Source organism: Solanum pennellii, chromosome 8 (genome assembly GCF_001406875.1).
Source record: "Solanum pennellii chromosome 8, SPENNV200".
NCBI classification, from domain to species: Eukaryota; Viridiplantae; Streptophyta; class Magnoliopsida; order Solanales; family Solanaceae; genus Solanum; species Solanum pennellii.
In genome coordinates, this window is record NC_028644.1 from 4,384,140 (window position 1) to 4,404,675 (window position 20,536).

General features: G+C 32.0%; 2 protein-coding genes and 1 non-coding gene across 5 annotated transcripts; 1 reads left to right on the forward strand and 2 right to left on the reverse strand.

Annotated features, from left to right (window-relative positions):
• Positions 1-819: 819 nt before the first annotated feature.
• Positions 820-5,913, forward strand: LOC107028935 (protein IQ-DOMAIN 14-like). The gene is made up of 6 exons (XM_015230184.2): positions 820-1,019; positions 2,014-2,111; positions 3,000-3,455; positions 4,351-4,584; positions 4,697-4,828; positions 4,967-5,913. The coding sequence occupies exons 2-6, from the start codon at positions 2,037-2,039 to the stop codon at positions 5,687-5,689; spliced, it is 1,620 nt and encodes a 539-aa protein (XP_015085670.1). The 5' UTR covers positions 820-1,019; positions 2,014-2,036; the 3' UTR covers positions 5,690-5,913.
• A 3,435-nt stretch (positions 5,914-9,348) lies between these two features.
• On the reverse strand, positions 9,349-9,473 carry LOC114078505. Its single transcript, XR_003580185.1, has one exon. It is a non-coding gene; the product is annotated as a small nucleolar RNA snoR86 (small nucleolar RNA).
• A 1,942-nt stretch (positions 9,474-11,415) lies between these two features.
• Positions 11,416-15,234, reverse strand: LOC107026959 (shewanella-like protein phosphatase 2). Of its 3 annotated transcripts, none has more exons than XM_027919408.1 (2): positions 13,898-15,234; positions 11,416-12,196 (listed from the first exon to the last, which is right to left on the reverse strand). In XM_027919408.1, exon 1 carries the CDS (start codon positions 15,154-15,156, stop codon positions 13,969-13,971), a length of 1,188 nt encoding a protein of 395 aa, XP_027775209.1. In that variant the 5' UTR covers positions 15,157-15,234; the 3' UTR covers positions 11,416-12,196; positions 13,898-13,968. The 3 variants fall into 3 exon arrangements, with proteins under 3 accessions (XP_027775209.1, XP_015083587.1, XP_015083589.1); XM_015228101.2 differs by lacking the exon at positions 11,416-12,196 and adding an exon at positions 13,165-13,499; XM_015228103.2 differs by lacking the exon at positions 11,416-12,196 and adding an exon at positions 13,559-13,719.
• Positions 15,235-20,536: the final 5,302 nt, after the last annotated feature.

Genomic DNA, 20,536 nt, shown 5'->3' on the forward strand with positions numbered 1-20,536 from the left:
ACTTAATAATCTAAATAAGTGTCATTTTCCCATAAACATAATAGTAATCAATGGCTTTAAATAGTGATATAGAACCAAACTCATCATCATTAGTTTAAAACAAGTAATAGGTGGTGGGATTACCTTTGTCGCCAACTGAGTTGTGATAAAATGATTAAGATTGTCTTATCTTTTCTAATCAGAAATTTCAAATTCAAATTTTTAATATAATTTTTTTCTAAAAAAAAAGCATCTTAAGTAGAAAGTTGCCCTCAAAACCACGAAAATATTAGAATTAGCTCGATTTCGGTCGCTGGTCAATCGTTATTTAGCTCGTATCTTACGGAAAATCTATCGTTAATTCATCATTACGTAAAATCAGCAACGTACTTGCAATACGATTTAACTACAAAATTTCTACTTTTCTTTAGTCCTAAAAGGAGATTCTGCAATATACAAATTTAATCCAAACTTCAATATGAATATCGAATCGAGATAGTGAAATTACCTTTCTTGGTTAAAATAGTCTTCCAATTCAAGTAAAGTTAGTTGAAGCCCGCCAAAAAAGGGCCATTGAGTGATAAAGTGGCCAACTGCCTTCCCCACCTAAAAAAAAAAAGATTGAAAAAATTATCCTTATTCTAAAATTTAATAATTTTTTTAAAAAAAAGTACAAATTGAATAAAAATTTGGTCGTTCACTTTCATCATGAATGATCATTAATATCAAAAGAAAAAGTGAAAAAATTCAAAAAAGGTGAAAAGTAAAAAAAGGAGAAAAATAAATATAATAATTATTTTTTTCAAAAAAAATTGGCAACTAGAAACAAGATTCAAAGTAGTTGGTGAATCAAAATCCTAAAAAAGGACACTAATATTATGGTATAGCAAAAACAAAAAAACTAAAAGTGAAGTAAGAGAGAGAGAGAATTGTAGAGAGAGAGAGAAAAGGTTAAGTTCTTATTTGTTTGTTGATTTGTAATTAGCTTTTGGTTTTTATTAGCAGCTTTATGATATGGAAGATTCACAACAACTCTTGAGGTACATAATTCCATCTTTATTCTTTTATTTGAAATGATTTTTGGTGGGAAATTTATCCTTTGTTTTCGTCTTTTTAGTTTCTCATTTGGTGTTTGTTAACTTGGATTTACGAAGAAATACTCCCTTGTCTAGAATGTTTGTTGACATATTCAAGGTTCGGTTTCTTGTTAACTATGAATTTTATCATAACCTTTGGTGATTTCACTTCTTGATTTCTCATCTGGTGATCGGTATGTTTTTCACAAAAATTGAATATTTATTTTTTAAAAGAAAATTATTTTTATTGGGAAATTCAACTGTTTTTTCTTCCTCTGTTGTTTTTTGAATCACAAATTGATTTTCATCTTCTTTTTTTTCTGTTCGGTCAATTATTTTTGTTCCTCACTCGGTGTCTGATTTCTGTAGTGGTATGCTTGATTCAGATTCGACACCATATAAGGTCCACTAAAGAAAAAAAATCACTTTTTTATCTTAATTTTTTTCTATATAGAATGCTTAAAGATGGAAAGATCTCCGGTCATAACCTTTGGTAACGTTAATTTTTTGATTTCCCATCCGGTGACTGTATTTCTCTATTTTTATTTGTGTGCATGTTAATATTATGAGTCTGCAAAAGATTTCATAAATTTTGTCATGTTTTCGTTGATATATATAAATTGAATCCATTTAATAGCAATTATGACAATTTCTCTCTCTTCATTTTATGTTTTTTCCCATAAATAATTTTAGTACCATGTTACATAAATACTTTTCGATAACGAAATAAATAAATAAGTTTGTCAAATACTTTTTGTTATTATGATTTAGGTTTGAGATCTATGTTTTGCGCAGGACAAAATTCATATCAAATTCTATAGTATTATCCTTTTAGGTTGTATTCAATACGAATGAAAAATGTTTTATTTTGGAAAATAAGTGAATCTTTTACTTATTTTAACGATAGAATATGAGAAAATTGGAGAAAATGTTTTAATTTGCTTTTTTTTTTTCTCAGGGTGAAAGAGTAATGCTAGAACTATGGGAAAAAAAGGCAGTTGGTTTTCTGCCATCAAAAGGGTGTTTACACCTAGCTCAAAAGAGAAATTACCTAATGTAAGTTTATTTCACACTCTCTTCCTTTAGTTTTTTTCTCGTATGTGTGAATAAAGTTTCACATTGATAGGGAAACTACACATAAAGTGTAGGATCTCTTAATGGTATGAGGTTTTTTTGGAGAAAGCCGTGCTGGTTTGATCCAAAGTATACAATATCACACCTTGTTACTATTAGTTACTAAAAAAGGGCAAAAAAAAGAAAAAAAAAGACAGACAGAAAAGCTACGGAGCGTGTAGCTCCAAACAAGTGACGACAAATGTAACGTTGTTCGTCGTTTTTTTTTAATTTATATTTATTTTTTTACTAAAAAACCACGCAGTCCGTAGCATTTGACCATCGTTTTTCTAGGCATTTTTTAGTAGTATGCATAGACCAACACTTGCTTATTTTGAAATTAGCCTTAAAAATAGAGTTGAAGGGTTAAAATGGAACAAGGTTGAGATGTAGTGTCGAAATGAAATTTGGTGGCAAGTTAGAGAGGCTCTTTATGTATTTGGCCATAAATTAATGACAGAAAAATGTAATTGATGTTTACTATAGTTCACATAAATAAGAATTCAGATGATGATAGAGATCTACAAAACTAATCTATGAATCGATTTCAACAAGTAGTATCTAAATTACACTTGACTGAAAAAATATATGTATGTACTATGTACTATTGAAGTTAACTTAAAATCCTCAAAACTATTTGAAAATCGAGTTGTTCGAAAGAAGGGCATGATCAAGTTGGGGTTTGCTATATGAAGTCTCACTGTCCATATCGCTACATTTAAGCTCATCTTAGTTAGTAATTCGGTGTAATATGTGGTGTAACATGTATATGCCTCAAATGTTTATGGAAGGATCATGTAGTACTTACCTGATTCGGAACGATTGTTGCAGGAATCAGAGAAGAAAGGCGCTAAGGAAAAGAAGAATCGCGGAAAACTGAAGCATGGAGAGACTAAATCATTTATCCCTCTCTTTAGAGAGCCAAGTAGTATTGAGAAAATACTTGGAGAAGTAGATGAAGAAATGCTACTTTCTCCAAGATTTACTTTACCCGCGGGAGCTGTCTCTCCTCGGATCTCTTCTTATAGGTTTGCCACTCCTACCGCTACGTCTCCAAGAGTTGCCTCTCCTAAGGCTTCCTCTCGCCGGGTTACTTCACCTAAGGCTCCTTCACAAAGGGTTACTTCTCCAAGAGCTATATCTCCTAAGGCTCATCCTCCAAGGGTACCTTCTCCTAATGTTAGTCGTAACCGCAAAGAAATCAGCTATGCTTATAGACCAGAACCAACTTTGAGAGCTCTCAATCTTTCAGCAACAAAAATACAGGCAGCCTACAGAGGTTACATGGTGAGTTTCAATATTATTTCACCTTGCAAATGTTCCGCTAACTCTTTTTCGTCAGAAGCTTGTGATTTAGTTTTTGATACAGCAAGTAGAGGAAAACGATTCTTAATTGTTGAGCCGAGGGTCTATGGAAACGACCTCAGTTATGGTACTTTACTAGTACGTTGTACTGTGAAAGAGTAAAGCAATTCATTCGATAGAGTGGACTGCAGCACACATTGTCTAATCAAATCCAATCCAATCCTCTCTCGATCTATATGTTCCTCAATAATCCGACTCAGGGCAGATTGTTCTCCTAACTAAGTACAGAGCCCACGTTCAACCCCCCGTTTCTACCATCAACAAGAACTTGCATCAGTTGCATATAAAACGAAATTTCAACAACTGCTTCACATTATGCTCCTTAGTCAATGGGAAGTATGGAGTGTGCACTGATCCATTGAGGAATTCTATCATATTGCTAAGTTTTTTTCTAATTGCCTACTAGGGATGACATCTTACGTCAAAACGTACAGCTCAACGAGAACATGATCCTAGATAGGAAAGCATAGAGGTAGAGGGTTAGTAGATAGATGAGTGATTCCTCCTTTTCGTGAGGGAGAACATGGTTCTACTAATCAGTATCATCTATATTATTCTATTATTATATTACGACTACTGTTTATTTTACTCGAGTTATTTGTACTAACTTTGTTGTCGATACTTCCCTTTCTTCAGTATTTTTCGTCGTAGCTTTTACTCTTGTATTTGTCAAACCTGTTTGCAGAAACACTTTTCTTGAGCTTAGGGTTTATCAAAAACAACATTTGTACCTCTCGAGACCCCAGAATTACACTTAACGTTTATCAATTTTTAATAGACGTTACTTTCTAATCTGAGTGTTTTCTGTTTTTGACAGGCAAGGAGGAGTTTCAGAGCTTTGAGGGGTTTAGTAAGGCTTCAAGGAGTTGTGAGAAGTAGTAATGTAAAAAAGCAAACAGCAAATGCAATGAAACAGATGCAACTTCTTGTTAGAGTCCAAACTCAAATTCAGTCGAGGAGGATCCAAATGTTGGAAAACCAAGCACTTCAACACCAAGCATACAAAAACGACAAGGATGTCGAGAGCACCATCAGTAAATGGACTCAACTGGTATGTTAGAACCATCCTCATGAAGTTACATTCCTATTTAGTGGTTTATAATAAGTCGTCATTTCCAAAACAATATATAGTTGTTGATGTTTGATGAACAATGTTTGTATAGTGTGAGGCAGGTAACAATGATAATTGGGATGATAGTTTGCTGACTAAAGAAGAAGTAGAAGGAAGGCTGAGGAAAAAAGTGGAAGCAGTCATCAAAAGGGAGAGAGCAATGGCATATGCATATTCTCACCGGGTACAATAAACACCTCTATCTTTAACGGATTCAACATTTAAAGTTTTTACTATATATATATATATCTATGCTCTGTGTTGAAAGATCATCCAACGTATGGTCCATCGACTTTTTGGCTTATCTTGCCTCTTTTATCAGCTATGGAAAAATGATCCAAAATCGGCTTTGGATATGGGAGCTAACGGTTTTCCATGGTGGTGGAATTGGTTAGAACGTCAACTACCTTCAAGAAACGCTAACAAAACTCCATCTGCTATGAAAGATATCAAACTAACACCACCAAGGGCAATCTCAGAGCACAAACCAAGTCCAACGCCTCTAAACAACGTTACTTTCAGACGTATACTCTCAGATTACGACAACAATGAATCATCAGTTACACCAATGTCAACCAAGTCAGCAATTCCAATGAGGGGAAAACAGATGCATACACCAATTAGAACACCACCAATGAACAACTCAAGTCTAAAGAAGTACTCGAGAGGTCGAGCTAGTGCTTCTAACTACCCTTTTGATCTTCCATTAAAAGACGATGATAGCCTCACGAGCTGTCCACCGTTTTCAGTACCACATTACATGTCACAAACAGCATCAGCTACAGCTAAAGCTAAAGCCAGAGCAAATAGCAATCCTAAGGAGAGAAATCCAGAAAAACAATCCTATGACACAAAGAAAAGATTTTCATTTCCTTTGACTCCAAATATATGGTCATCTAAGTGGAGTAAAGGGTCTGGAAAGGATTCTGCTTCACGAAAAGAAGTCGATAAACACGAGTCCATGGCTGATCATATAAGTGTGGATTCAACTGTTTCGATGCCCGCGGTTGTTGGTGGGAGAAGACCATTTAACAGATTTGTGTGATTGTTTGTTCCTTTGTATGTTACCCTATTAACTTGTGGAGTTCATTTTGTATGTTTTTTTGTTATTCTATTTGTTGTTATATGAGTGCATGAAGTGTTGTATGGTGTTACATAGAATTGATGTATAATAATGAAGAAACCATAAGAACATTTTACTATAATTTCAATACTTAGGTCCCAACTATTTGGTTTGAGAAAATGGAAGAAATTGAAATTTGTGATTGAGATGTCAAAGAATTGGTTTTATAGTTTACACAAATATTAGTATTATAAGTATCATTTTTATTAAAGTGATATCTTGTCTTAATATCTCGAAAAGAATGATTCGTAATATCAAGTCTTAAATGTGTCATTTATTAATGCATGGTTTTTTACTTGAAGGTCAATTATTTAAATTTTTATCGATAAATTTCTTTTTATAAGTGGTTAAGAGATCTGATTTCTACTTTTTATGTTCAATCGGATCCATTACTTCTTGTTTCAAATCTTGTTTTAAGAAAAGTTGTATTTGACGATAGAAAAATTTTAGACCAAAATATTAATTAAAAAACATTTTTGTTCAATTTTACCTAATTTATGTGCATTCTTTATCCTTTTCCAATTTGTGGGTACATAGAAATAACCTATGAATAAGAACTGGTTGATTATGGGAAAGAGTCTCACTAACCACTTCTTCAAATTTATAGTTAAAAGCTCCCTTTTAACTTGACAATTTATTAAATAAACATTTAAACTAGGGATAATGTATAAATTTCCCCTCTAACTTGTACATCTTTTCTTAATTAAAATGCAATTAATAGAGCAACTTGGACATATAACAAATATAAAATTTATATTTATATGTTATAACAAAGTTTACATAATTACGCTTCATAGCAAACATATAGATTTATAATTCACTATAGATATACAATTGAAGCGAATTGTATAAAATGAAGTGTGTAAAACGAGAAAGAGAAAGAGACTTGGGCAGAGAATTGTATAAAACGAAGTGTATAAAACGAGAAAGAGAAAGAAACTTGGGTAGAAAATTGTATAAAATAAAGTATAAAAAAATTGTATAATTATAAGTGTATAGGACGATTTTATACAATGTGAATTTGTATAAAACGAGAAAGAGAGAAAGACAAAAAAGACTTGGGCATGGTATATACAATTGAATCGAATTGTATAAAACGAGAAAGAGAGAAATTATATACATTTTGAATTTGTATAAAACGAGAAAGAGAGAAAGACAAAAGAGACTTGGGTAGGGAAGTATTTTTATTGTATAATTATAAGTGTATAAGACAGAGATATATGTATTTGCATATGTATATACACTTTTCTCTCGCTTTATACAATTAAAAACACAATTTATACAATTCTGTTGTATAAAGCGAGAGAGGTGAGCGGAGGAAGCGAGCGAGAGAGGTAGAGTGGCGAGCAAGAATATGAGGGAGAGAGGGACTGACAAATAGTTTGTTATAGAACACAAATAAATCAAAAGATAGCTATTATATTTATTTTATATTATTAATTTATTCATCTATACAATTATTCCAATTAATATCACTCCAAAATTGACGTGGAAATAAAATTAAAATTAAAATTAAATTAAGCGCGTTTGAGATGAAAATAAAGTCAAAAAGTAATTTTTTTTAACCTCCACCGCCTTGTTTTCTTCTTTTCCATGCTTCTCTTCTCTTAGTTTCCTTAAAAAAATTCTTCCTCATTCTTTTCTTCGCACAGTTTACAATTTATCACTCAATTTCAATTCTTCTTAACACATTTTTTTTTACATTTTTCACTCAATTTCATCAATATACCTAGAAAAAAGTAATTTTTTAAACTTAAATTTCACAATAATTTTAGGAATTCGACTTTGTTCACCTAACTTTTCCATTTTCTCCTTCAAATTTTTGTAGAAAGCACAAAGCAAACTAAAATGCCATGGATCTGAAATGGATCGAAGCAAAAAACAATCTGCACGAGAAACGCCATGGATCTGAAAAACATCTTCTATACTCAAGTTGGAGGTGGAAACTCATTAATATGAAGCTCATGGATCTTAAATATGCTATAGCTTGGAACGCCATGAATTTGAGAAATGAAGCTCAGTGAAACGTCATTAGATCCATTGTTGAAGCTTTGAGCTCGCCGCAACACCTGCAACATAAACTAAAAGCAAAAAAATTAAAAGGTGGTACGGTAAAGGGGTTTGATTCGGTGTTTGCCAATGACTGATTTGGAGTTTTAGGTGGCTGTTTGTGGTGGCTAAGGTAGTTGTTTAGTGGTTGTTCTTCGTCGGAAATGGGTTGGCAGTTGGGAAAAAGAGGAGGGGATGACGTTAAGGAGGTAAGTTTGTGCTGGCAATAAGTTGATTGTTCTTCGTCGGAGACAAAGAGAATTGTGATATAAATTCAAATGAATAATTTTTCTAGTCAGATTAGAGATAAAAGTGAATATGATTTAAATTGGAAGTAGGAATTAATTAGTGTAAAATAGAGTTAATAAAAAAGTTATAATTTCTAACGTGGTGTTGACGTGACGGTGATGTTGTACTTATGTGGCAGCGAGTGTAATACATCACATACTGTAAGAGTAGTGCTATGGTCTGAAGGTGGTATAAATTCACTTTTAAATAGTAAATATGCATAATAATTGTCATAATAGTTGAAGCGTGAAATTGATTTTTCGATACAAGTTTGTGGAGGGATTAACTATCCTAATTAATCCTCAAACATAGTATATCTCAACTTTGGCCTTTATTTCAAGAAAACTTTAAAAAATTTCAAATTTCTAAAGGATGAAGCTTTTGCTTTATAATAATAGCCTCAATTCAAATCCATAATTTATTCTTTATTTCAAAAGTATTTACATCTTTTGCGATATTTCTTTACTTTAAAGGTAATTATTTGGTTAAAAAGTGCCAAAGTACATTCATTTATTCATTTTATAAGTTCTTCCACTGTTTTTCCTTTTCCTTTAATTAAACGGTATCTTCCTCCTTTGCAAAATTAAATTCATATTTCTCGCTTTTCATCAACCACAAGTTTAAAAATTCACGGTCAAGGATCTCCACGTGAATTCATGCTTCCCTTCGAGATATCATATACAATAGTATTATATTTTTTAAAAATATTAAAATATAGATATTTAACACAACAATTGAATTATCCCATAATATGATAATAATTGGATACACTTCTCTACATGAGTTAAAAAATTGAATTTTTATAGTTATCTTGTGTTATTTTTCTTAGTAAAATTAGATAACACTTCTTTAAGTTGTACTCTCTGTTCCTAATTACTTATCTACTTTCCTTTTTTTTAATTGTCCCTAATTATTCTGCATTTTGACAACAAATCAATAAAGGATAAAAAATATTTTACTTATTAGACTTTCAATTAATCACTTTAAAAAAGTAGATTTTTTTTTTTGAAAAGTTTAAATTTTCAATTCACCCACTTCTTAATAGAAATAAGTAAAATGATAAAATTACTATGTTAAAAATAAGTGTATCAATTTAAAAATGGACACAATTAGGAACAGCATAATTGATAACATTTTTGGCATTTTAATTAAAACTCATAAAATTTTAGTAGTTTGTTTCTGGAAAAAGTAATTGATATTGGAAACAAAAAATCATACTAAATGATTTAGAAGAAAAAGGGGGAAATTTAGCGATTTGTTCGAGGCCGTAAACAAAATGGATAATATTTCAAAGGCACGGAGAATCGCTTATTGATTTTGCCAACCTTCAATGCAAGTGTTCATCATTGTTTCATTGACGCACTTGCTCTGCTAATTGGCTTTTTTTGCATCATATTTGTAATATATAACACAAACAAATTCAAAAAAAAAAATATGAAAGGAAGAGAAATTACTAACAATTTACGGGTATTTGATAAGTGAAGAAGATGATCAATTTTAAAGGGCAGGAAAAACTGAAAACGTAACCCTAGTTCGAAATGGGCCTAGACTTGTCAAGTTAAAAAGCCCAAGTGTGTGTATGCAAGTATATATAGCCCACCGGTATTACTCTGTTTTCGGGAATTACACCTAACGACCTTAGAAATAGATGATCTTAGAATGTTTGATATATGGGAAAATCATATATAATAGAAAGTTAATAACATAAAATAAATGGAATAGCTAGGTTCTGATTTGATTGTGATCCATAGCAAACGTTTGTAAAAAATTGTCAGGCGCTCTCTCCCAAATATCTCGTTCGCCACTCTCCTCCAATCTCTCGCTCGCTTCCTCACTTTTTATACAAACACAAATGTATAAAAATTATTTCTAATTATATAAAGCAGAGAAAATTGTATAAATACATATATTTTTGTTCCCCTCTTCCAGATCTCGCTCGCCACTCTCCCAAATCTCGCTCGCCAACCTCGTCTTTCCCACTTATACAAACAGAAGTGAAATGTATAAATTGTGTTTATGTTTGTATAAAGCGTGAGAAAATTGTATATACACATGCAAGTACATATATTTTCATCCTAACACTTGTAATTATACAATAAAAATACTCCCCTGCGCAGTTTCTTGTGTCTTTCTCTCTTTCTCGTTTTATACAACTTTCAAATTGTATCTAATTTCTCTCTTTCTCGTTTTATACAATTCGATTCAATTGTATATTCCTTGTCAAGTCTCTTTTGTCTTTCTCTCTTTCTCATTTTATACAAATTCAAATTGTATATAATCGTCCTATACACTTATAATAATACAATTCGTTTTATACACTTCGTTTTTATACAGTTCTCTTTCCAAGTGTCTTTCTCTTTCTTGTTTTATACTTCGTTTTATACAATTTGTTTCAACTGTATATGTGTAGCGAATTATACAGTTTCTATGTTTGCTATGGAGTACAATTATGCAAAATTTGCTATAGCATACAAATATGAATTTTTTATTTGCTATATGTTAAAGTTGCCCTTGATATATTGGTAAACATTGATGGAGAAATATCAAAATTCATATATATCTTATCACTATCTCGTGAAAATAGAGAGATTGTTTCTGAAAACCCTTGGACTAAAGGTGAGATTAGAAAAGCAGAATAATATCTACGAGAGAAAAAGAAAAACAACAAAAAGTTGGGATAGTCGATATGTGCTTGCTTAGTCTTACTATTTAACCTTCACTATCTAAGTCTTATTTAACCCTCACTATCCAGCAAGCTCCAGCTCGAAAACAATTTAGTCTCTTTTCTAGTACGATTACTCAGGCAAAAACTTGTTTAAATTATAACAATTTTGAAGTCTATTTGTGTATCATGTATAATTTTAGTTTTTTATATAGAAAAAATATAGGTTATGTATGCATGAGGTTTTCATTGGCGAGTGGTTTTCTAAAATTATTTTCTGCTAATTTATAGATATTAAGTTTTACGTGAGAATGTTTTCCACCTGATGAATATTGAAATATACTTTGTAGAGGTAAATTTTACCTTAATTTTTTAACTTTTATAATACTGTAATAAGTTTTTTCCAACTAAAATGTATGTGTAAAAAGTTTGTACAGAAATTTTAGAGACCAAATGCATAGTGAGTTAGACATCTAATTTTTTCGTTTTGAATTATTCACGCGCAAACCACATAGGAGAGGTAATGAGCACTAGGCAAGTCCAACTCGACCCAGAAGGCAAACTCCTTGCCAGCGATGGCAATGAGTTTCGAACTTGAGACTTTTAACATAAAAGTCTCAAGCCCAAACCCGAAGGGTGAATCAAAGGGTTTTCTAATGTATGTATGTCAATACATTCCTAAACCAAAATTTGACATAAAAATGTGCTCTCCCAGTTCATCTAACCATACACGGTTCCTCACTCTCAGCCTCGTGAAAGATTGTGTGCTATCTTGCAAGCATCATCTAAGGTATACCCCGAGGCAGTGTTGATTCAAAAGAAGTTCCCAGTAGCCAAATATGTGTCACCAACATCTCCTCACTTCACTACTTTAAGACTGTACCGATGAAGAGTGAAGATGCATAAATTTACAGCGAAAACTTACTTTTGTCATATCCACTGTAGGACTTGATGCCAATCAACACCTCAACCTCAGACCATCAGTTTTGCAACTGCAGAGTGCAGAGTTTGAACAGAACAACACTGACAGATCGAACAGCTTCTTCAGCTTGTCAAGAAAGAAGCAGACTCAAAAGAGCCATGGAACTATAGTAATGAGGCCAGAAGCTACAAACATGTATGTCTAAGTTTGTGCATAAAACTTGTCGTCCCCTCCAAACACCTCTCCAGTCAATTAGCAAAATACCCTTTCTGTCCTCTTCTAATTATCCTTCGGTCCATGTGGAAGTCAATGTATAAGCTAAGAAACATACTCCACAGGTTACAGCTTCCTTGCTGCCTGACAGTGTAGAAACATATAACTGACCACTTATTCACTTCCTTCACGCATGAAACGCCTGCTGTACAGCATCCCCCTTCTCTACAGTTCTGACTGTGTTAGACAAGCTTCATGTCCGGTAATCCAACAAAATCTGGCTTGACAAAACTACCTACAGAAGGTGGGTTCAAGAATGTCACTAGGAATTCATTCTTACACTCTTTTTTTAAAAATAAAGGTAACTTCATTCTTACACTTCAAAGTTCCCCCAGTTAAAGAATGACAAAAGTCTCACATCGGTGATTAATGAGATAGGTGGACTCCTTATAAGGCTTAGGCAATCCTTCTCCCTTTGAGCTAGCTTTTGCGGTGTGAATTAAGCCTAAAACCTAATTTAACATGGTATCAGAGCAGGGCCCATCTCACATGATGTTGGGGCCCCCAAAATCAAAATTGTCCACGCACCAGATGCTAAGCACTGGGCGTGAGGTGGGGTGTTAAAGAATGACAAAAGTCCTATATCAGTGGTTAATGAGATGGGTGGACTCTTATAAGGCTTGGGCAATCCTCCTTCTTTTGAGCTAACTTTTGGGGTGTGAGATAGACCCAAAACCTAATTTAACATCCCTAATTTCCTAATTTCAGTGGCGAAGGTAAAAGAGTGACTTGTTTAAGGCCTATTAAAAAGGAGAGCTTTTTCCATCATCCCTTGATCCATCAGGATCAACTCCAGCTATCTTCAAAATGGCGAGGAAGGGGAAAGATGGAGGAAGTCCGTATCTAACTTCTAGATCCATTTGGTTCGAGAGAAATAGAAAAGTGTTTGAGAGGAAAAAAAAGAGATCTTAAGTTATTTAAGACTTCTTTTCGAGTTTTTGACCAAAATCATCCCCTATTGTTTACCCTAATTTCATTACATCCTTATACTATCTATCCCGCTTAATGGGCAACATCCTTTAAGTTTCCCAAACTTAACCAAAATCATCCCTCTGTTGACTGTCATGTGTACTTCATGTACGTTTATTTCCTTCTGAATTTTCATACAAGCTAGCTCCTTAAAGAGCAGAACCAATTAATGTTAATCGACATAAAAAATTCTCATCTTCATAACGGTGGAGAAATTAGGTAAATGCTTTCAGCTAGTTTTCAACATAGATGGATTACTTTGTCATTCTCAATCAAGTACAAACAGTGAACTATTAAGAGCCTGCTAAAAATGAAAGTTCAGACTTAGAAAGTGACAGTGAAGAGTATATACTTTGCATATGCAGATATCGTTCTGGTGTTCAAAAGTTTTAATGTTGTATTCATCTTCTTTTAAAAGAGTGATCAATCCCAATTCTGCTCAACCCCAAAATGACGTCAATTGCAACAGAGTTGAAGCCAATGCATCATCTCGACTATTCAATACAGATGAAGCAGACTTCTCTGTGTGTGTATCAAAACTCCTGCCAGTAATCCGTCAACTCTTCCACCTTTTAGTAAAAAAGAGTGTCATTTAAGGTACCAGTCCTCTACTTTGGGTTAAAAAAACTCAGCAAAAGAACGAAAATTGTCATTTGGCATTTTGGCCCTCATGGATTGTAACAACAACAAAGCATTTAAGCCTTATATGTGGTTAGAAGGACTACATACGAGCACATGGGGTCCAATCGGAAAATAGCCATGTCTAATGGAGATGAAACGGTGATAATACTGAAACACAGAACAAAGAAAAAAAAGAGCAAATTGAGTAATCACTAATATTTCATAGACCAATTCTTCAATTGAGCTAATATCTATATCACAATAATTGAACCACACACGAGTTTAAAACAATGTTTTTCTTATCACTCCACAATGGTCTACTATATGAGTGATAGAAGAATCATACCGACAATGGAGAAATACGATCCCCAAGAATTCCAAAAGAAAGATTAGATCCTCGTGAGTTCAATCATCCAATTATGCCTTCACCTCGACTTGCTTTGGTCCTAGTTCAGGGAGCAGGAAACCAAGACCATCCTTAGGTTTAGCTTCCAAAGAAGGTTCCTTTCCATTTTGATACAACGGATTCGATGTCAAAATTCTCAACCCTTTATACCTATCAATCTCTAAAACCTCCGGCAATCCATTAGTACATCCCTTTGACATTCCCACATCAATCCTTATAGCTTGGTTACCACAAACTCCGTTTATCCCACTTTCTTGAATCGTATGTCCCATTATCATCCTCTTCGCTCCAGGAATAGTAGCAAGCACATGTTCAAGAGTAGAACAATCACAATCCTTCGCTAACTCATTCGAAAACCTCCTCAACCAAACAATAGAATCCTTTCCCCTCACTAAATCCCTTGAAACTCTTCCCTTCAATCCACAAATCCAATCCCTCACTTCCTCATTCACATTCTCGAATCCATAATCCACATGTTTAGGCAAAAGCCCACCATGTACAAACACGGAATCACCAACCACAACAACTGTTTGATTTTTCGATAAAAACCTCTCCGAAATAGGTCCCTTTGGCCTTAATGCTGCAATACGGATTCTAATCCCTTCAAAATATTCCGGTCTAACACCGCGAAATTCTAAAGGAATCCCTTCAAGAAGATCTTTAAAACGCCCTTTTTCACCCAACCCATTACACAACTTTTTCATATCAATACCTACAGAATACCACATAGCCCAATCTTGAAATTCTTTAAGGCCCTCTTTAGTAACATACCTAAAATCACCATCAACATTCATAATTTCATGATTACCATTCATAGTAATTAAATTGCCATTTACCTTTGCAGCTTCCCTTTTCAATTTTTCAAGAAAATAAAGAATTTTCAACTCTTCACCACCACGGTCTAGCACATCACCTATTTGTACAACTGTTGTTGACCCACCACACCATTTATCATGATCATCAATTAATCCAGCAAGTTTGAAGGATTCTTTGGATTTTTGAAAATCACCATGGATATCACCTATAGCAATTAAACGAGTCGGAGAAGGGAAGATTGTTTGTAATGGATTTTGGGGTTTTGGGGTTATTGGCGGCGGTAAGAAAATACCACCGCTGACAGAGAAATCGACAAATGTGTCAACGAAAGAGGAGAAGATTGTGGGGAGATTTTGGCATGTTAGATTCGCTTGTGACTCCATTTTTGCATATGATGTGAACAAACTGAAGGTTTTTTTGTTTTGTTGACAAATAGAGGTTTTGTAAGATGACTTTGACTTTTGGTTGACCTAAATACTCTCTTTAGTGAATTTTTGTTTATATACATATTTTATCTAAAGTTTAAGAAAATATTACTCATAATATCACCTTTTAATAATTATATCATATATTTCAAAAAGTTATATCAGATACACAAATCTCAAATATGATATTAAATAATTATCTTAAAATTCAAATTTTTTAATTAAAGATAAATTAACAATTATCTTTTATATATATATGTATATCAAAAATCCATTTGAAAGAGAATTTGGCCAGAATGGTAATATAACATATTTGATACTATGTTATTTTACTTTTTTGAACATTTTTACCATTTTAGTTTTAATATCTTTTAATTAAAATATAGTTTATTTAAAATAAAAAGAATATTATAGAATTTTTTAAAATTTTTGGCCAAATTTTCTAGTTATTTAGTATTACCCACCATATATATATAAAGGTGATAAAGTAAAAATAGAAATTTATTTTTTGAATAGGAAAAGAGGACAAATATATTTTCAAACTTTAAAAAATGGTATGTCAATACCCTCCTTATACTTTTTGTCCTTCAGACCCTTGTCGTCCAATAATCGATGCACAATTGCCGCTCCCACAAACGACACACACTTTGTGTGCACATGGCCCAATCCTAAACCACTATCTGATTCACCAATTTTTTTAACCCAAATTTTAAGGACTCGCCCATGACCTAATAATCCCACCCGATTTGTGGGTAAAATATACTCTCTAAAATCTAAAAAAGAAAAATTTAATCATGAGAACTAATTAGATTGGTGAGATCAAGAAAGATGAGTATTGTAGGAAGAAAAAGAAAAAGAACTATGAGGTGCTTTTGTTAGTTCTTATTGCTCGATGTAGGCCACTTCATATGACATGGTCACCCATGTCCGAATTTCAACATGCTAATCTTCTCTATTGGGCACGTCACCTTTGTGAGGAGTATTAATTGTGAGGAGCTTGCAAGGGAGTGGGTGTTCTCTTTAAAGTTTAAAGAGTTTATTTTAAACGGCTAAAAACATTTTATATTTATACCTCAAACTTAAGCTATATTCTTGTGCTACTTGATGAACAAAAAACATTTCTAAATATTCTCAAAAGTTGCAATTTATATCCCTCTGTAAAAGCCTGTCAAGAAACTGACGACCTCAACCAAAAATTGCTACATCTTTACTTCATCTCAGTCATGGGCCAATGCATGCGTTAAATTCGATGGGTCTTACAAATTATGTTGCTTGACCGATGGATTTATGATTGACAAAAAGATGTAGGATGGATCAAATTGTTATATGAGAGGGAATAGATCGATCTAATTATAATATCATTGAAATAGATGTGTTTTTTGTTGTTGACAAGGAAGCTCGCAGCCACTATCATTCACGGTTTAGGAGTGTATAGAACAACTCTCACTTAAATGTAATAGCCACAAACCACACTGAAGAGGTAAACTATATTAAGCAAGTATGGTAGATTTTAATCGAGCAAACATATAGGATATTGTGTACCTATGAATTCGGTATCTTCTTGCTCAACCAACTCGATACAGTTACTGGCATGATAGAAAAAATATTATTATTTCAAAATTTTGAAGATCGAATTACCAATCACATCCATACTTGATTTTAAATAACATGTGAGCTCTCTATTAAATATATATAAAATAATGTTAATTGGATAACATGTAAGCTCTGTATGCTCAACAATTATAATTTTTTGTTTCCTTGATGATGAAATGTTGTTGGGATGAGAGTGATGTTATTTGGAAAAAGGTAAAGAACATAAAGGTGGAATTGATGTTGATCGAGTAACAATTTATGTTATTCGTTTAATTTGGTGCAACACATGAATTGATCCATGACTTAGGTGAAGAAGAGATGTCACAATGTGTGGTTGAAGTTGTTAGTTTCTGGACATAATCCAGTAGAGGGATGTAAGTTGTAATTTTTTAGGATAGTTTAGGGAGGTTTTTTTTTATATTATGTAGTATAAGGATGTAGCTTAAGTTTGAGGTAGAATTGAAGGATGTTTTTGGCCATTTACTCATATATTTTACAGCAAATTGCGTGGTTTGTTTGTTCATGGGCGGGTTCTTAGAATTTGGATTAAAAGAATTGGTCAATCGAGTACTGGCTTAGGATTGCACCACGTACACAAAAAGAGTGTGCAGTTTGTGGGAGGGGCAAATGACCAGCGATTATTAAACGACAAGGACTCTAATGAACAAAAGTATAACGGAGAATATTGACATATCATTTTTAAAATTTGAAATATATTTATCCTTTTTCACTTTAAAATAATATAGAAGTAAATATGAATAGAGCGATTGAGCTAGTAACAAGTTCATGTTTCTTCCTTCCCATTTGAGGTTTGCACTTCTCTTTTCCAAAAAAAAAAAGTAAAATAAAAATCCATCATGTCCAAATTACTTTTGGTCATTTTGACAAAGTACCACTTTTTAAAATTTTTGATGTTCGAAAAGAATCCATATCTTTTTTTTAAAGAGAAAAAAAATAAATGTACCTTTAAATTATTATAAAGGATATTTAATATCCTTCTTTTTATTTTTATGATATTGATGTCTTTATCATCTAATTTGTAGGGTGTATATACATTTTGAATTAACGGAAGGATATGGGATCTGGCTCCTCTCTATTTCTCTTTTTTCCATTTTCCCCAAGTTCTAGGTTGGATTGGAGACACGTGTCATAGTTTAGAATTAATGGTTCAGATTTAATTGATTAGAATAAAGTTCTAACCATAGTTACTTACTTCCATATATTAATATATTTGCTTTTTAAATATTTTTTACAATCCAACAATTCTAGATTTATATTATATTTTTTAATAAATATATTTAAAAGAATTTCTTTTCTTAATTACTTAAAGTAATTTTTTGCTATTTTTTACTTTTGAACTGACTCTATAGATTATAATTTTGTATCACCAATTTCTTATATGTCACATTAATAATCATATAAATAAAGGGCTATTAATGGCCACAACTTATAAATATAATTAAGAAAAGTTCGGTCGACTGAAACTATTTAAAAGCTGGAAAAAAAATGTATTTAACTAAGATTTTTTTAGTGGTGATCACTTAAATGTTAATATTATTTATATGATGGGTTTCTATCAATCCATATAATATGAACTGTTTCATTTTAGGATTTATGCTATTATATTATATAAAAAATCAGCAAAAAATTACTTAAGTAATTAAGAAAAGAGATTCTTTTAAATATATTTAGAAAAAATATAATGTAAATCTAGAATTGTTGGATTGTAAAAATATTTAAGAAGCAAATATATAAATATATGGAAGTAAATAGCTATGGTTAGGACTTTATTTTAATCAATCGGATCTTAACCATTAATTCTAAACTATGACACGTGTCTCCAATCCAAACTAGAACTTGAGAAAAATGGAGAGAAGAGAAATGGAGAGGAGCCGGATCCGAGGATATGTATCTTGATCTTAAAAGCGGATTCACAATTTATTTTATTTTTAAGGAAACTGTTCCAAATACCCACCCCATTATGAATTAACTATCCAAACACCCACAAAATTTATACTCCCTCCATTTCATATTAATTTAATTTTTGAGGCATGTTTCATTTTTTAAATTAACTTAATTGTTCAGTTTTCAAGACTACTTTTAGTAGGGGTATGTATCGGTCGGTTTTGTTCGGTTTTATGTATTATCTATTTGATTTATCAATTTTGGTTTTTAAACATGCTAACCCAATAACAATCAATAAGATATTTTTATCGATTTTGATTTATCGAATTTTGATCATTATTGGTTCAATTTTCGATTACCCAATAAGAAAATTTCAGTAAAATATTATATGTCATCTCACTTCTCTAAATGCTTTAATATAGTAAAACAAGAAAAATAATGAGAAATTGCATCAATAAGAGAAAATATAGTACGAAGGCTATGATTACATGTTACCACCAAAATATAGTATAAATTTTTTGTGTTAATTAAAATTACGGAGCTGTACAAACTTGCAAATGCTAAAACCTACAATTACAAACTAAAACTGATATAAAATAGTCCAACAAGACTAAAACTAAAACTAAAATCAAATAGTTACAATTGTGAACCCCTTACTTTAATCTTTAGGTTTTGAGTAAACAGTAATAACTAGCAAAGCGGCCTAGTGTGAAGTTGGTAGAGTACTAATAATTTGATATAGTTATAGTGTCTAATTATATATTAAATTTATTAATATTTAATAATTAGAAAGGATAAAATAATAAATTATTACCGTCTTGTTGATTATCGGTTTACCTAATAACCCAATAGTAAAAATCAATACCGAATCAATAACCCAATAATTTTTTTTAGAAACCCATTAAAAACCCAATTACACTTTTTTCGGTTTGGTTTATCTGCCGGTTCAATTTTTGCACACTCCTAACTTTTAGATTGTTCTTTCAATTTTACCCTTCATTAGTTAGTATTGAAATTAGTGATTAATTAATATTTAGTTATCTTAATTATAAATTTGACAATGATTAATAAGAGTAAAAATAGAAAACTAGGTTCAGTTTATGTCTTAATTTACTTTTCTTAAGAGTGTGAAACACCTCAAAGTTTAAGTTAATATAAAATGGAGGGAGTACTATTTACTCGATATGCCCAACAGGGAAGTGACGAAAGAGTTAGGTACTAGGCATGTTAGCTTTTAGATAAAACTAGTTTCTGAGCACGTGCTTCACACGTGTGTTTCATGTGATTTTTTTTATAGATACGTTAGAGTTACTAAAATTTCATGGAAATATATATGTAAATTGTAATGAATAATAAAATGTAACAATTACAAAATAAAAATAAAGACTTACGACAATAAAACATTCATAGAAAACTAAATTAAGAAGTCTAATAGAAGAAGAAAAAAGACAAAAAGAAACAGATTCAAGAAAAAAATACAATAGACATTATTCTTCTGAGACTGATGTATATATAAATGAAAAAATAAGTACAAAAATAGTACATAACTCTCTGAGTTCTTATCAATTCCTTTCATATCCTATCAAAATTCAAAAGTCTTTTTCATCTACTTTAACTATGGAATAAAAATAATAGCCTGATAATTTTGGTAGGAGTTTCGTATGATAAAGAAATTAAATTTATATAGATAGAATAGAAGGAATATGTCACGACCCAAAACCGGGGCCGCGACTGGCACCCACAATTTCCCTCCTATGTGAGCGAACCAACCAATCTAACCCTTATCATTTTAACATATATCAACAGAAAATAATGCGGAAGACTTAAACTCATTAAATAA

What these genes read in the sequence shown, in the direction of transcription:
- LOC107028935 (XM_015230184.2), top strand. Translation starts at nt 2,037, where the DNA reads ATGGGAAAAAAAGGCAGTTGGTTTTCTGCCATCAAAAGGGTGTTTACA. An exon ending in CAGCCTACAGAGGTTACATG is followed by an intron (nt 3,456 to 4,350) that starts GTGAGTTTCAAT and finishes TGTTTTTGACAG; the next exon opens with GCAAGGAGGAGTTTCAGAGC. An exon ending in TCAGTAAATGGACTCAACTG is followed by an intron (nt 4,585 to 4,696) that starts GTATGTTAGAAC and finishes ATGTTTGTATAG; the next exon opens with TGTGAGGCAGGTAACAATGA.
- LOC107026959 (XM_027919408.1), bottom strand. Translation starts at nt 15,156, where the DNA reads ATGGAGTCACAAGCGAATCTAACATGCCAAAATCTCCCCACAATCTTC.